The sequence below is a fragment of the Talpa europaea genome, assembly GCF_964194135.1.
Source record: "Talpa europaea genome assembly, chromosome: X".
Taxonomy (NCBI): domain Eukaryota; kingdom Metazoa; phylum Chordata; class Mammalia; order Eulipotyphla; family Talpidae; genus Talpa; species Talpa europaea.
This window is the reverse complement of record NC_140081.1, coordinates 11,249,657-11,265,984: the sequence shown is the minus strand read 5'-3', so window position 1 is coordinate 11,265,984 and position 16,328 is coordinate 11,249,657. Positions and strand designations below refer to the sequence as shown.

The 16,328-nt window shown below is 45.6% G+C and overlaps 1 protein-coding gene across 1 annotated transcript in view; it reads right to left on the bottom strand.

Annotated features, from left to right (window-relative positions):
* PHEX (phosphate regulating endopeptidase X-linked) overlaps positions 1-14,560 on the bottom strand; it is a gene marked incomplete at its 3' end in the record, with an annotated part of 158,003 nt that extends 143,443 nt beyond the window's left edge. The window contains exons 1-3 of the mRNA XM_084258817.1: positions 14,437-14,560; positions 7,299-7,367; positions 1,069-1,230 (exon numbers count right to left, since the gene is read on the bottom strand). Coding sequence (XP_084114943.1) covers positions 1,069-1,230; positions 7,299-7,367; positions 14,437-14,554 — 349 coding nt within the window. The 5' untranslated portion in view covers positions 14,555-14,560. The remainder of the gene's footprint in view (positions 1-1,068; positions 1,231-7,298; positions 7,368-14,436) is intronic.
* Between the last annotated feature and the right edge of the window lie 1,768 nt (positions 14,561-16,328).

Genomic DNA, 16,328 nt, shown 5'->3' with positions numbered 1-16,328 from the left:
GTTCTAGGGCACAGGAAATTCACCCACTGGGTTAGGGGAAAGCCCCGACATTCTTGCAAATTCTCATGGATGACTTAGAAAAACTAAGTTTGGGTCTCCTAGTAGAAACACTCAATCCATCTGATGGGCATCTAGTTGTGAAATGTAAGCACAATTTTCCTTGTAACTGACAACATGTATCTAACTATTTTGCTAATCCTTTCACTTGTTATACTATATATGTATCTATAAGTTGCTACATATTTAATTATCATGTACTCAAAATCTTGCAAAAATGGAAATAGACAAGAAAAATAATGACTGGTATAACTTCTCAGAACTTCTCTGTAGGTGCTATATCTCACAGCTATCAAAAAGAGAAGAAAAAAAACACATTACTTTTGCCTTCTCTCCACAGTTACCTTATTTGGCTTTGAAATGTTCCCCCTTCCCTCCTGAAGTGGCTTTTTCCAGTAGCTCAGAATAAAAGTTAGATCTGACATACACAGAGGATCCTCTAATAAGGACATTTCCACATCTGGGAGGGAGAGAGGGAGGACATGCGCATGTGAATGTGTGTGCTTGAGCTTGCTGCTAGAGGCCCTGTGAGAAAAGAGTCTTCCCAAAGCCAAATTAGAAGTTAACAGGAACAATATGACAAAGACAAGGTCATCCAGAGTTCTCAACTGTGATGTCAACAAACGATTAGGTGTTAAGTACATTTTGTAAGCCATGAAAACCCAGGACACAATGAGCAAGTGATGAAGTTTAGGAGGAACACAACAAACGTGCGCATGTTGATGTAGCATAACTTTTACTAACTGCTCCTTTGCTCCCAAACTCAATCCAATGCTTTTCATCCTTCAGCAGTAGAACTTATTATCAAATGCAAACATAACCGATGCTAGGCTTGTGTTGAGATCTGGGAGACTAGAATCCCGCGACTGCCAATCTTCCATTTTAACAAATCTTGGAAATGAATTTCACATAGTTAAAAAGTGAGCTGCCATGCTTCAAATCCAAAACTATTTTGTTCATGTCAAATATTGCTCTCTTAGAGTGCATCATCACATCCCAGTAGAAACTTACCCTTCAACTTGAGGTCGACATTGTGTCTCAGCCAAGGATAAACTCCGTAGCTTGGCATATCTTCAGGAATTGGATTCTTGTCTATCCAACCATCACAAGCGAATCGGAAGAAATTATCACAAGGGTTCACAGATAGATTTACTTTACTCAAGATGGCAGCAGCTATTTCAAAAGAAAATCATAGGATTAATGACACGCACTGAACATTGTGTACTGTTCTTTTCCAAATTAAGCAACTTTTCATATCAACCAGTTCCGAAGGCTTGGCTTTTACATTTCCCCTCAAATGACTCCCTGAGTCAACTTCACCATATTAAATTACTGGATTCAGAGCGAGTGGGTAAAAGTTTCATGGTATTATTGTTATTGGTTTTTACAGGACCACCCCTAACATCTGTGGAGGATGGGACTGGAATACAAAATGAATCCCATGGTGAATTGTCTGCAAAGATGCATGTGACATTTTCTTCCATGCCTCTCTTGCTCCCACAAGATGGCTCTAGCCCTCTTTACAGACACATCACCCAAAGCAGTGATAGTGAAGGTAAAGATCAACAGCTGGGACTACATCAAATTAAAGAGCTTCTGCACAGCAAAAGAGACAGTAACCAAAACAAAGAGAAACCCCACCAACTGGGAGAAAATTTTTGCACCCAACACTAATGATAAAGGACTGATCACAAAAATCTATAAAGAGCTGATGAGACTCAACAAAAACAAAGAAAATAATCCAGTCAAAAAAATGGGCAGAAGAGCTAAAAAGAAACTTCTCCAAAGAGGAAATGCAAATGGCCAACAGGCATATGAAAAAATGTTCAACATCACTTGTCATCAGGGAAATGCAAATCAAAACTACCATGAGATACCATCTGACACCAGTGAGAATGGCACATACTGAAAAAACTAGCAACAACAAATGTTGGCGAGGTTGTGGAGAAAAAGGAACTCTCCTGCACTGCTGGTGGGAGCGCAAACTGGTCCAGTCACTATGGAAAGCTGTGTGGAGATTTCTTGACCTACTAAACATAGAGCTTTCATATGATCCAGCAATTCCACTCCTAGGTATTTACCCAAAGGACACAGAAACATCAATTCCAAAGAGCACCTGCACCCCTATGTTTATAGCAGCACTGTTTACAATAGCTAAGCTTTGGAAACAACCCAAATGCCCAAAAATAGATGACTGGATCAAGAAGATGTGGTCCATATACACCATGGAATATTACTCAGCATTCAAAAAAGATAAACACATGCAATTTGCAGCAACATGGACGGCGCTGGAAGGGATCATGCTCAGCAAAATAAGCCAGAAAGAAAAAGAAAAATAACGGATGGTCTCACTCATAGCAGGAATTTAGAAAACCTAAATAAGGGACCAGGAAAATGAATGACTATAAGAAAGTGAAAATCAAAATCAACAAGCAACTATAGACCAGAGACACACTACAGTGGGCAGCGGGGAGAGGAGAAGAGGGATTAGGGTCAGAAAAAGGGGGTGGGAATTGTATGGGGAATATAACCCAAATGAAAATGCATACATTAGGCAAAAATGAAAAATGATGTAAGAATTATATAAAATAAAATAATTCATAAAAAAATAAAGGAGGATATCCGGTTAAAAAAAAAAAAAGATGGCTCTAGCATTCGTCTCTCATCAAGGTTTCACTCTGGGCTGCCTGTGACTTACAGGAACAGACCTCAAGTTTCAAAGCTAGGCTTAAAGAGGCCTTGAACTTTTCATGTAAATTCCCTCTGAAAGGAGCTTTGACGCCACCCTCTGAAGAAGCCTCCTGGAGGAGGTAAGGCACATGGAGGAGGACCAAGCCAGCGCCACCTGCCAGGCATGTACACGTGGATCTGTTGGGAGTGGGGGGATCACAGACATGTGAGTCCATCTTGGACCTTTCGGGCCAGGCGACCCTCCAGCTGAATGCAGCTACAAGAACGAGCCTAGGCAACATCGGCAGGGAACCCCCTGTGGAACCCACACAACCGTGAAATAGGAAATGGCTCTCGTGTCAGGCCTCTAAGCTTTGGAGTGGTTTGTTCTCCAGCAAAGGCCACCTGAAATAGAGGCCTGCATGTCATCTCTAAATATTTAAAAGCTATTTGTAATTAAAAGCTATTTTTAGCTTTTTTTAAAAGGTATATTTAAAAGCTATTTTTAAAAGGTATATTTGTACTATACCTTCATCAAGATCGGAAACGCTGGGTGAGATTTCTTGACAAATGAACCCCTGGAAGCAACCCACATAGGCCCTCAAATATGGCTTGGGGTCCTCCAGCAGGGAATTTGGGGATACTGGAGAGAGCTGTTGACTTGGCCCCACAGACTCCTTGCTAGGAGAGCGGCATGGCCAGAGGAGGACAAAGTGGGGCATGGAAAACAAGGGGCCCAGGGCGGGCTCCCTCACTCAGGTCTAAGAGCAGAACTGAGATTAAGTTAATGGGAAGACACGCTAGGCTGAGTGACACTTTTCTGCCTTCATAAGCCCTCACACAATTACATATTGAAGACAGTGCACAGCGCGTGTTTGTGCATTCCCAAATATGTATCCCCGGGCTTTAAAAAAAGAAATCTCTCATTACAAACCGAGAAGCTTCCAAAATCCCTAATACTGAGCTCCAGCTCTCTTCCAACTGTCCTACAATCGCTGGCTGCCACTCAAGCACAAAGATGTGCACCAACTGATTCTTTTTAAAGGCAGCCAATATTTTAATGACATTGGAAGGATGACATGCCGGGTCATTTTCATCCTTTAATTAATGCCAGAACACATTTCTATTTGAAGTAATGAGAATCCAATGAGTTGTCAGCTAAATATGAATGAATTGACCAAAAAAAAGAGTGTAATCTGCATATATTTGGACACACCTATCACCACTTGGTTTCTTGTGTGCTTCCTCCAGGGTTCAGAGCCACACTAGCTCTTTCTCTAGCCTGGACTTTCTATGAAAACTCCAAACAGCTTTTTGTCCTGGGTGAAATGAATGATCTACAAATGTCCCAATTTCTATGGGATTTCAAACTCCCACCGATTTTAACCCACCACCAAAAAAAAAGCAAAAAATTGGTTTCGAAGTTTGATAAATTTAAAATTGACTTCTTAGCGTTCCCTTTCAGAACTAACTCGATTGTCTCCAATTACAACATTGCTGCCAGCTACTATTTGACCAATGATAATTAATATGCAAATATGCTAGGACACACAACATCTTCATTGCGGTTTGTATTTATCATTATTCTGGCTGTGCAGCCACAGGAGGAATCTGCTATGTGACACCTTGGGGCCGAGGATCAGGCAAGCTTCACTCCACACAATATTTACAGTCACACACCGGAAACCCTGCAGGCATTTTTAGTCACATAAGCACAAAGCTTTTGGCTGCCTTCCCAAACTCCCCCCTCCGCCCCACCATGTATCCTTTCCTCAGTATCCTCGCAGGTACCTAGCAAAACTGCAAGGTCAGCCCTGACCTCAGCCCTGCTGCAAAGAGGGGGAATGCATCCTGCACACGGCATCTGGAAGCAAGCCTGCCCAGCGGGGAGCCAGCGCCAGCCTCCCAGTCCATCATTCATCACTCACAGCGGGCACAGGGCTGCGTCTCCTGCAGGGGATAAGGCCACTTTGAATTGCAAGGGACACCGTGGTCAAGATACACTAAAACGCCTGCACCCCTAGTAAGTGCCATGGAGCAAACCCAGGGAGGCTTGATTTAATAAAAGGATTATGGTGATGAAGGAAATCTGTAGAAGGTCAGGTTCCCCTCAAGTCCTTGCGTATAAAGTCAATCATCACGCGGTCTCCAACAAGTTGCTTTTGTAGTACAAGCGAGGGCACCTGCACAGAGCAGCCTGTGTTTTGTTTTGTTTTGTTTTGTTTTGTTTTGTTTTGTTTTGTTTTGTTTTGTTTTGTTTTGCTTAAGATGAATCAGGACTTCAGGGAGAGGGTGGTCGTGATAAACAAATGAAGAATAAAATCATTAATATTGATAATATTGAGCATTGCCTCTGACTCAGCAACTATGCTGACTTTGCAGGCAGAATAGCATCAGCACAGACTCTGGAGCCAGACTACCTGGGCTCGAACCCAGCCATGCCGAATAGTATCTATGAAACCTCAGGCTGGTTACTTAACTTCTCGGTGTCTTCGTCTGCTCACCTGTAAATGGGAATAATGACAGTACCCCGCTGGATCTTCACGAGAAGTAAATGAGCAAATACGTGTAAAGTTCTTAGAACAGTTGTCAGGCCCAGCGTCTATAAATCAGTTTCCACACAAAATACAGGATGGGCGTTGAAGTTCCAACTGTATATGAATGACTACTTTCGGAGTGTAAGTATCAACTGTTGCATGGGACATACTTGTGCAGAAAAAAAAGGAGTCACTGTACATCTGCAATTCAAATTTAACTGAGCATCCTGGATGTCCATAGCTGACTGTGGCCGCATGCATATAAACTTTGCTATAACAACCCCACAGACACTCAACTGAAACTCTTGAGGCCAGATATGTTTCTGAGCTCATAAATTTTCAGATTTTTGAAAAGTAACACCACACTTCTACTACAGATGATATGATTCCTCCAGCAAAGCCTGGAGTGACACTCCGGAAGCAAGAGCATTACTAAATCCTATGGGGCTAGATGCACAGTTTCATAGCAGGGTAAACAAAGCTGAAAACTGCCTCACCTAAGGCACAGTTTTGCCATCAGAGGAATCGAGGTCACATCCCATTTTGCCAGCTGAAAGTTCAGCTGCTCTCTGGTGTGGGGATAAGGGCGGAGCATTGTGGAACTGGGTTCCTGCTCCCACCATCATTATTTTCTTCTATTCTCACAACTGGTATGATGAGTAAAAACTGAGATTCCCATTTTACAGATGATGAAACTGAGGCTTGGGATGATTATGTATTTAGGCCCAGATCCTGTGTGCTGTCAGTCGCCAGCTCAGGCTTCAAGCCACTAGCCATCAACCCTTGTCCACCCTCATTAGCATACACTTTCCGGTTTTCCTTCTTTGCAGTCTTCCTCAAGCTGTGATCTTGAAAGAGATGAGGAAGGAGATGGAGAAGAGAAGGAGGGAGAGTTATAGAGAGGAGGCACCTCAGAAGTGGTTGGCACCTGCTCAGAAAAGGTCCAGAAAGCCGTCAAGCACTTCCGTCTCCTGAACTTTCCAACCACATACCCCCCAGCTCTGCACCTTCCACAGACCCCCGAGTATAATGAGGCTCACGTTATGCTACAGAAGACTGTATCCGTGGTGAACCTTTTGCTATAGAAACAGCAAAATAGGTACTTTCTTCAACACTAGCAAGTCATTCACCAACAGTGAAAATTAAAAACAGAATATCAAGGCCAAACACCCTAGCTGGCAGGAGGCAACATTATTAAATGTCATTCTGTACGTTTTGCTCCTGTGTCAAAAATCCCAAATTTCACACATGTACAAGAGCCCAGCCCAGCAAAAGTACAAGGAACGTGAGGTCTAAACCTGCCCTCTGCTTGCCCCACATGCAGCCCAGCCCACTCCAGGCCCCACTCTCCCCACCGGAGAAACCCCTGGTCCGCTGGCAAGAAGGAAGAGTCTGGGAATTTCCAAATCTTCCTCACTCTTCCAGGAAGGAGACCAAGAATGGGGTGGGGTGCTGGGATACTGGGCCTGCAAATCTCAGCCCTCACACTGATTAACAGAGTGAACCTAGTAGTTGCGGCAAAACTGAGGCAACTTTCAGTACACATCTTCACCTTCGGGTACCCAGTGACACACAGCCCAGTCACCTCAAGAAAAATCTGACCTGCAACATGGACTGGAAGGATCCCAGGGCACTGCTGGGGCCGGAGAAGGATGGGCTCAGAGGGCTGGTGCTTAGACATGGACAGGTCAGGCCCACGGACCAGAAGATTCAGAGAGCCTGCTTCAGAGAAAAGGACTCCACATCCCGCTGAGGCCCTAGGGAGGGTCTCCAGTGAGGCCTTTCCACCTCCCGAACCCCTTCCTGATACCACAGAACTTGGAATATAGCACAGCTGCTTTTGTGAGGAAACTGGAAAGGTAGGACCCACTGCTTCACACCCAGACTTGAAAGTAAACTGAAAATTTTAACAAAATTGCATTTGGTACTTGGTAAACCTCAAGCAAACAGAACCCTAAAAATACTACCTGTTTTTTCTTCCACTCCCTGAGGTACCATAATTATAACCTGACACAGGACGGAAAAAGGACTTACCAGCTTCGATGCACTCTGGCTTCAGGCAGTATTCCTGTTTGGCTTGGAAACTTAAGAAACCTTGGCTCACTGAAAAAAACAGACCAAAATAAAACAATTATTGGCATGTAGTAGAGCACCATCAGGTAACCCCCTTTAGCAGCCTGTGCCAAGTTTTGGTGTCAGGTCGCCCACTGCAGTTGTTATAGAGCAACCCCGATATTAAACGGGTTCCTGGCTGTGGGTCCTCACCCGCGCGCTTTAAAGGGACTTATGAATACTCTACTACAGACACACACAAAAGGTTCATAAAAGGTTTATTTACAAGAGAAAAGGAAATAAGGAAAATGTACAACTCAGGGAGAAAATAGGGAAATAAAGTCTTTCATGCGTCCTACCCGATCCGACGACCTGGAAACCCAAAGTCACTCCCAGAGCTGGCCGGACGCTGCGAGCTGGCGGAGAGCCAAAAATGGGGGATCCCCAAAGCCCACGTGTCTGCCTTTTACATCCACCTGGCTGCTTGACCCCACCCTCAGGTCCCAGCCACCTTCCCTTGGGTGGTGATGGGATTTGGAGTTCCCAGTGTCTTTGGCTTTGACCTGGGGTGGGGGTGGAGTCCACAAAGCCTGTATGGAATTAGCTTTGGGACAGCCTTTTCCCCCTAACACAGTGTTTACAGGAAGCTCAACACTCCAGTAGGCTAGGTGGCACACATCCTGACTCCGGTCACTGGCTAGATAACGGCGGTGGGACTCTGGGTTGCCGTGAGACTTGGTTCTCTCGTAGTGTCACAAGAATGGGGTATAAGTAGATCAAAGCTGCTCAGAGTAGGGGCCATGGGTGGCCCAGCAGCAGCAGCAACAGCACCTGCTAGGGAGAAATGCAAATTACTGAACCCTGCCCAGCCCTCCCCCCATCTAAGGGTGGGGCCCAGCCATTGTGTTTTGTTGTTTTTTTGGGGTTTTTTTGTAACATTTTTTTTTTTATAGAGGCATGTTTTCTTTCTTTCTTTCTTTCTTTCTTTCTTTCTTTCTTTCTTTCTTTCTTTCTTTCTTTCTTTCTTTCTTTCTTTCTTTCTTTCTTTCTTTCTTTCTTTCTTTCTTTCTTTCTTTCTTTCTTTCTTTCTTTCTTTCTTTCTTTCTTTCTTTCTTTCTTTCTTTCTTTCTTTCTTTCTTTCTTTCTTTCTTTCTTTCTTTCTTTCGTTCGTTTATACATGCACTGGGTACAGTAAGAAGTGAGAGAATTCACCAGAGCCAGAGCAGGGAGCAGAGCAGGCAGAAGGACCGAAGTACACTGCTGAGGGGAGCAGCGGGTGGCAGGAGAGGTCTGCGCGCCATGTGGGACCCTCCTCTGGTGGCCGGGGAGCAGCCGGGGATCGAATAGGCGCCGCAGTGGCTGTGGGCAGCTTCGCAACCCAGCAATCAACGGCTGCGCCACCAGGGAGGCCCCCAGCAATTGTGTTTTAACCAGGCCTCCAGGTGAAAAAGTGAAAGGGGGGAATAGTTAGGGGGAAAAGGCTGTCCTAAAGCTAATTCCATACAAGCTTCGTGGACTCCACCCCCACCCCAGGCCCAAGCCAAAGACACTGGGAACTCCAAATCCCATCACCACCCAAGGGAAGGTGGCTGGGACCTGCGGGTGGGGTTAAGCAGCCAGGTGGGTATAAAGCCAGACACGTGGGCTTTGAGGGGTCCCCCATTTTGGCTCTCCACCAGCTCGCAGCGTCCGGCCAGCTCGGAGAGTGACTTTGGGTTTCCAGGTCGGCGGATCGGGTAGGACGTATGAAAGACTTTATTTCCCTAATTTCTCCCTGAGTTGTACATTTTCCTTATTTCCTTTTCCCTTGTAAATAACCCTTTTATGAACCTTTTGTGTGTGTCTGTAGTGGAGTATTCATAAGTCCCTTTAAAGCACGCGGGTGAGGACCCACAGCCAGGCAACCCGCTCAATATCGGGGCTGTCCTATAACAACTAGTTAAGGCCTCAAGGCCCTCCATAGGAGGTTATCTGTGGCTTCTGTCTTATGATTTCACGGTCTACCTACAGGTGCCTTCTTATATGAGAGGTGGGAAATGTGAAACTTACAAACTGCCATTTGGAGCAAATCCAGCCGGAAGGAGAAAGCTACAGTGTGTGGTATCTAAAGGTCTGGATCTCATCTAAACCATCCACACAAATATAGCCAAGGGGGGGGGGGAGAAGGTGGGGCAAAAAGAGGCCACATGTCACTATAACTTGGTCACCCAGCAGGAGGACAGTTATTGGCCTACCCCCTTACCTCACACGCCTTCCTCCACTGGGCCCGCCTAGCTACCAGACATAGGCAGCCCATGAACCAAGCTTCCCGCTATTTCCACCAAAGCAAAAACTCAACGAGATGCAAGAATCTTCCCCAGCACCTTCATCTTCCCCACTCCGCCTGGCAACATCATCTGAACGGATGACTGCAGGAGGGCGAAAGGTGCCCTACTTGTAACCTCCAGCTGCGCTTGGGCATTAGCAGATGTGAGTTTATTTCAAAAATACTTTCAGTGGCCAAGAAAGTGGTGGAGGGTACATTATGGCTGTTCTCTGTGAGCAGAAATAAGGAATCGTTTAGAGACTTGGCCAAGACAAAGGGACAGGCCAGGAGGTGAGGGGGGCCGAGGCCTTTTGGGGCATCCTCAAGCAAGACGCAGGATCGGAAAGGAAGTGGCACCTCTAGTTCTGCTAGAGAGGAAAGACCTGTACGTCAATCACCAGTGTGGTGTTTGAGATCATTTATTGACCCAAATTCTCAGAGGAGTTCTGCTTTTCCTTTGCTCTTTTCTCTGCCATCCTCCTCCAAACAGCCTTTTTACTATGCTACATTATAGGTTCAGGAAAACTGCCAATGGAACATCTCAGGCCTCTTTTCAAAAAAAAAAATATCTTAGCATAAAGGTGTGCTTCGATTTCTCTAAGAGTGCTACGTAGGGCCTCCCTGGTGGCGCAAGGGGTTAAGCACTGCACTATGAAGCAATCCGCAAGCTCTGCAGCACGCGTTCCATCTCCAGCCGGCCAGGAAGCAACCCACAAGGCGAGACAGACCTCTCCTGTCTCGCCCGCTGCTCCCCTCAGCAGTGTATTTCAGTCAGTCTGCCTGTTCTGCTCCCCACTGTGTCTCTGGTGAATTCTCTCACCCCCCCCCCAATCTCTGGCCTGTACCCCAGCTCTTGTATGCATAAATAAATAAATCTTTTTTGAAAAAAAAAAAGAGTACTAAGTAAAAATAGACATCCACAATATAAAGATTAGTAGAATCACTTTGATGAATATGGCTGGGTGGTGGAACCATGGAGGAAATTCTTCTTTTGATCTATTTCCATGTTTACCAAGTGTTCATTAATAGCCATGCATTATTTTTTATAATAGAAAAATAATCTATATCATAAGCAATATTTTTATGGTTCTGGACAATACCTTCTTGATACTAGCCTTTTTTTTTAAGATTTATTATGTATTTTTATACAAGAACTGGGGTATAGGCCAGGGGCACAGGAGGGTGAGAGAATTCGCCAGATAAAGAACGGGGAGCAGAACAGGCAGAAGGACCGAAGTACACTGCTGAGTCGCCGAGACAGGAGAGGTCTGCCATGCCTTGTGGGAATCTCCCTGGCTGGCCGGGAATCAAACCCACAGTGCAGCTCTCAACCCAGTGCGCCTCCGGGGAGGCCCCTAGCCTTCTATTTTTTAAGGTAATGAAGGGGTTGAAAACTTAGTCTTCCATGGAAAATAATTCTTTTTTTTTAAGATTTATTTATTTACACATACAAGAGCTGGGGTATAGGCCAGAGGTGTGGGGGGTGAGAGGATTCACCAGAGACAGAGTGGGGAACAGAACAGGCAGAGTGACTGAAATACACTGCTGAGGGGAGCAGCGGGGAGACAGGAGAGGTCTGCTGCGCCATGTGGGTAGCTCCCTGGCCGGGGATCAAACTCATGCTGCAGTGGCTGCAGAGAGCTTCATAGGTTGTATCTTAACCCCTTATACCACCAGGGAGGCCCGGAAAATAATTCTTAACTCAAAATTTCTTAAAGAAGCAGAACGAAGATCAGGTATCTTTACCTGATGATGAGTAAAGGGAAGGTTTATATTAAATTAGTTGGGACACAGACCCAATCCCTCAAGGAAGACCATTATATTCGTGGGGGGTTATTATTTAAAATCTTGCAAATTAAGCGTCCACAAGCCCAAATAATATGAAAGTATAAGTGAATGAAACATGAAATGGGAAGGTGTAAGTGAATGAAGCAAACGCAACAGAGAAAATAATTATTTTTGTATAAAAAGTGAAAATGTTACCTTTTACTGGTTAGGAACTCTGAACAAACTTAAAGAGCAGCGTGGTTTCTCATTCAGGATTTCTCTATGACCTTAGAATGCAGTGGACTCATCCACAGACGGGGGGGGCCCCATTTGTGAGGTCAGGAACTGCAGCCCAGGGACCCAGTCCCGTCCGCTGCCCACTTCTATATGGCCTCTGAGCTAACAATAGTTTTTACTATTTCTTTTAATGGCTGGGGTGGGGGGGGGGTGAAACAGCAAAAGAACATTATTTCATGACACAAGGAAATTATCTAAAAGTCAAATTTCAATGCCCATAAATCAAAATTTGTGGGACTCCAGCCAGGTCATAGTGTACATATTGTCTATGGTTGCTTTCCTGCTGCAAAAGTGTGAGCCAGAAAGCTGAAAATATTTGCTCTCTAGCCCTGTACAAAAAAATGTTGCCAACCACTGCATTTGCGAAACAGACTGTGGGGAAGAAGAGGAAAGGAAAGAGAGACACTTTAAAATAAACAGTTAAAAATAAGTAAATAAATCCATCTGGTTAGATGGGCTTGGGTACCCTCCCCAAAATATAAGAAACTGGTCATAGGTATATAGTTACACCTGATGCCTCATCCTAGTGCTCTCGCATCATGGAGACCACACCAATGTCAGTGGCAACCATTCCTACTGTAGGACTACGATTTAGAAAAGAGACTACCCCAGAGCCTAAAATGCAAAGAAGAGGTAAGGAGAGACGCTAGCTATTACAGATATATGACTGAACCTGAGACAGGCAGAAAAATACACCAACAAGTCAACCCAGAAGAGCCTGGAAGAGTCAAGAATTTTGCCAGATTACATTTTGAGGCTAATTCTATTCATTGGAATATTCTCGATGGCAGTCCATCTTGGCTCTTTGAGAGATGATTCTTTGAAATCAGCACAAAGAGCACCTGCCTGGCAGGTCCCTGGAGATTTTCAGACAAGGACTTCCGCTAGGTGCAGGGCCGAGGTGGGTGTAGAGCCTAGGGGACAGGGCAGTAAGGAAGGGCCTGCGGGAAGGGACAGAGTCTGAAATCATGCAGCAGCATTTGACATAAGCCTAGAACGTGCATTTATCCTAAAGCCAATTCCCTCAAGTATATACAAATGGACTCAGCTGAAGCAATGTTTCTCCAACTTTGATTTGCAAATGAATCACCTGAGGCGCTGGTGAAAATGCAGACTCTGAATCAGTAGGTTTGGGCTGCAGCTGAGGCTCCCCTGGGACCCTGATGCTGCTGGCCCAGGACCACACTTCAAATAGCAAAGGAGTTGAAAATGGTGGTGAGAGCCAGGCAGACCATACCCCAGAAAGTTATGTTCTCTCTTTCACTCAGGCCTCCTTCCTCATAACAGCCTGGCCCAACTTGGTGAATTTCACTGTGCTCTAAACATTTCAGAGAATCATCTTTCAAAGAGCCAAGATGGACTGCCATCGAGAATATTCCAATGACTAGACTTAGTCTCAAAATGTAATTATAACAGTGGACTTTCAAAAGGGTTTCAAGCAGCAGTAACATCATTTAAAAAAAAAGGTACATATTTTTATAAACATTTGGATGTTGAAGGTTGGAAGTGTTTACAAAACACAAATAGCCTAACTTTGTAGAAACTTCCCACAGAGCGTGTAGTCCTTCGACATGCCCTCATCATTTTCCCCCGAGTTTTGAATTTCAGAGTAGGACACTTGACGCAGTCCCAAGTGCTGAGAATCTTCACGATTTTCACGACCCACAAATTCAGTGGCAGGAGTAGGAGATTGATCTGTACCATAAAGCAATCAACCCATCTAATTTCCTAAATCTTCAGCCACAGAAAACATGGAAAGACGGTCTGCTCATTTCAGCAGCGTTTTTGACCACACAACCATACGTCTTTTAAAGTTTAATGACCAGCTCTCCGCTGCCAAAATAAACATGCCCTGGTGCATCCCGCACATGCCAACAGGGAGCATTTCCAGGCGGCTACGATTCAAACTGCACCTAGAATCTCCTTGCTCCTACATCATTTTCAAGCTAATGAAATCGTCTCGGCTATTTCATTAGCTGTAGGGAAAAAACTCAAAGGGGTGACAGTCAAGGGCTCAACCTGCCTACAATTTGAGGCCACCCACCACCCCCCCTTTCCAAGATGTGTTATTCCTTTTCACTGGAGGATGCTTTTACTCATCATATTCTCCAGGTACGTTCATTCTCACCGAGAGTCAGTGAAATAGTTGAATCACCAGGCCTTGCAAATCTGGGGAAGGAAACCTCTGTTTTCCTTCATATTAATTTTTAAACCTAATAGAAAGGCAGACTTGTCATTTCATCCCATCAGAGTCACTGGATCTGAGAGCAACCGAATACCATCAAAGCTGCAGGTTTAAAGAGCGGTGTGTATTTTGTGAGCTGCATTTCATGAGTCATGCAGGCATTCACAAAAATCCGATGGAAAGACATTCCAGCAAGGTTCTGATCACGACGCAGTCTCTCCTCGCCAACTAAATGAAAAAGCCTGACGATGAGTTCATCAACAATCATATTGCTACATGCAGTGCATAAAAAAATTGCCCAGTGCAAAAGAATCCTCCAGTCACTCAAAGCCACTTTCTACCCACTTTGCATTCTGGACTATGCATTCGGTGCTTGGGCATGTTTTTTTAGCCTCCCAAAGAAACGGCTTCTTTCTATTTGACTATTTAATCAAAACTAAGGCTGCATTACCTGCTAACACAAATAAACAGCCCCCCACCTGCCTCTGGACAAGGTCTGCCAGAAGAAAGCACAAGAAAATTCCACTGCACTGGCCCAGTTCCCTGGCCTCCAGCGCCCCACTTACCGAGAAAGAGGATGGTGCCCAGCACCAGGGTGCCCCCCACGAACACAGCCAGGGCGATGCGCGTGCCCCTGTTGGCCGTCTTTCCAGTCTCCATGCTGTTCCCCGTTTCTGCTTCCATCGGGAGGGACGGAGAGGCCACTCGAGAAGAAAGTTGCTTTTCCTGGTTTGGGGGCTGGTCTCAAGGGTCTGTTAGGTGTTGACATCCAAGGTTCTCTTGCTTTTCTACCAACAGCTAACAAAGTCCCTTCCGGAAATCTCCCCTCGCTCCCTTTCTCAAATGATTCCTCACAAATGAAATAAAAGAAACTGAAAATATTGATTGCCTTGGCTTTCCCCCTGACCAGACAAAACAAACAGCGGTCGCTTTATCTTGGTCTCTCCCCCAGCAAAGTCCCTCTACCAATTGTTTGGCAGGCTCTTCTGTCAGGCGCTCCGCGTGTGCATGTTTTACTACGTTGCTGAACAGATGTTTTAGCTATTTAAATGTATAGTCACTTGGGGAGGAAAAAGAAATTGTCTTTATCAAAACGGGATGCTCGTCAAACGCCCCCACCCCGTGATGAGTGAGGTGGCAGGGACTCTCCAGACTCACTTCAAGAGCTCAATGAATCCCGGGATTCTTTTGCAATCATCGTTCTGCTCGCCTGAATTGTCTTCATCAAAGATGTTCTTGCAGTCTGCGAGTCCCTTTTTAAAGCCTTCTAAGAGTCCCTGGGATATCCTGGAGCATTTTATTTTAGGAACTTTGTGTACGGCAGCGTGAGCCAAAAGCCAGAGCCGGGTGCAGTGCAAAGTAGCAATTAAGACAACCTACAGAGGCTGATGGTTTGGATTGGAACTTCTTTTTCAAGGAAAAAAAAAAGCATTTCCTCTCGTGGTGCTAAGAATTGTACAAAAGATGGGCAAGTGTTCGAATTAAGCTTACGAGCAACCACAAAAGAGATGGTCTGAGATGCTGCCCCGGCGTGTTCTGAGGGCAGGTGTGCCCGCGTCCGCTGCGCTCCGGGCCCGCCGCGGCAGCCTCTGCTCCGCACGTGGTCATGTGGCCGTGAAGCGTCCGGGCAGATTCCCCAGGAGGAATTAAAGGGCAATGGGTGTCACTCGAAGGACTGGTTCGTGACTTGGTCTTTGGTTTCTTGGATAACAATTTCAATTGTGAAAATCAGCTTTCTTCATGGAGCAGGACAACAGTCCAATGTTACTGAAATTGTTACAGGGCAGCCCCGATACAAAACGGGGTGCCTGACTGTGGGTCCTCACCCGCGCGCTTAAAAGGACTTATCAATGCTCTACCGCAGGCACACGCGAGAGGTTCATAAAAGGTTTATTTACAAGGGAAGGGGAAATGAGGAAATGTACGGCTCAGGGAGAAAAGTGGGAGACAAAATTTTAAATGCGTCCTACCCAATCCGCCGATATGGAACCCCAAATGGCTCTCTGAGAGCTGGCTGCGAGCCAGGAGCGGTGAAGCCAGGAGGCGAGCGATAGCGAGCCAGCCAGCCCAAGGCCCACGTGTTTGGTTTTTATACCCAACCTGGCTGCCCAACTCCACCCTCAGGTCCCAGCCACCCTCCCTTTGGTGGTGACGGGATTTGTCTTTCCCGCTGTCTTGATGGCTTTGGTCTGGGGTGGGGGTGGGGTCCACAAAGCCTGCATGGGATTAGCTCAGGACATCCTTTCCCCCTGACAAAATGATATAGATTTTATCATCCAATGATATAAATGTCATTAATTAGCAACACAATGACTATGTCCCTGTCTTTGCTTTTCTGGAGGTCACAGGACAGTGGGAGTGGGGTCGGGTGGAGGGTTTATGCACCTTTAGAAGCCAGTAAAGCACTTTTCTCATACAAAACACATGGCCGTGGGGTGGCGGGGGGAGATGGACACAC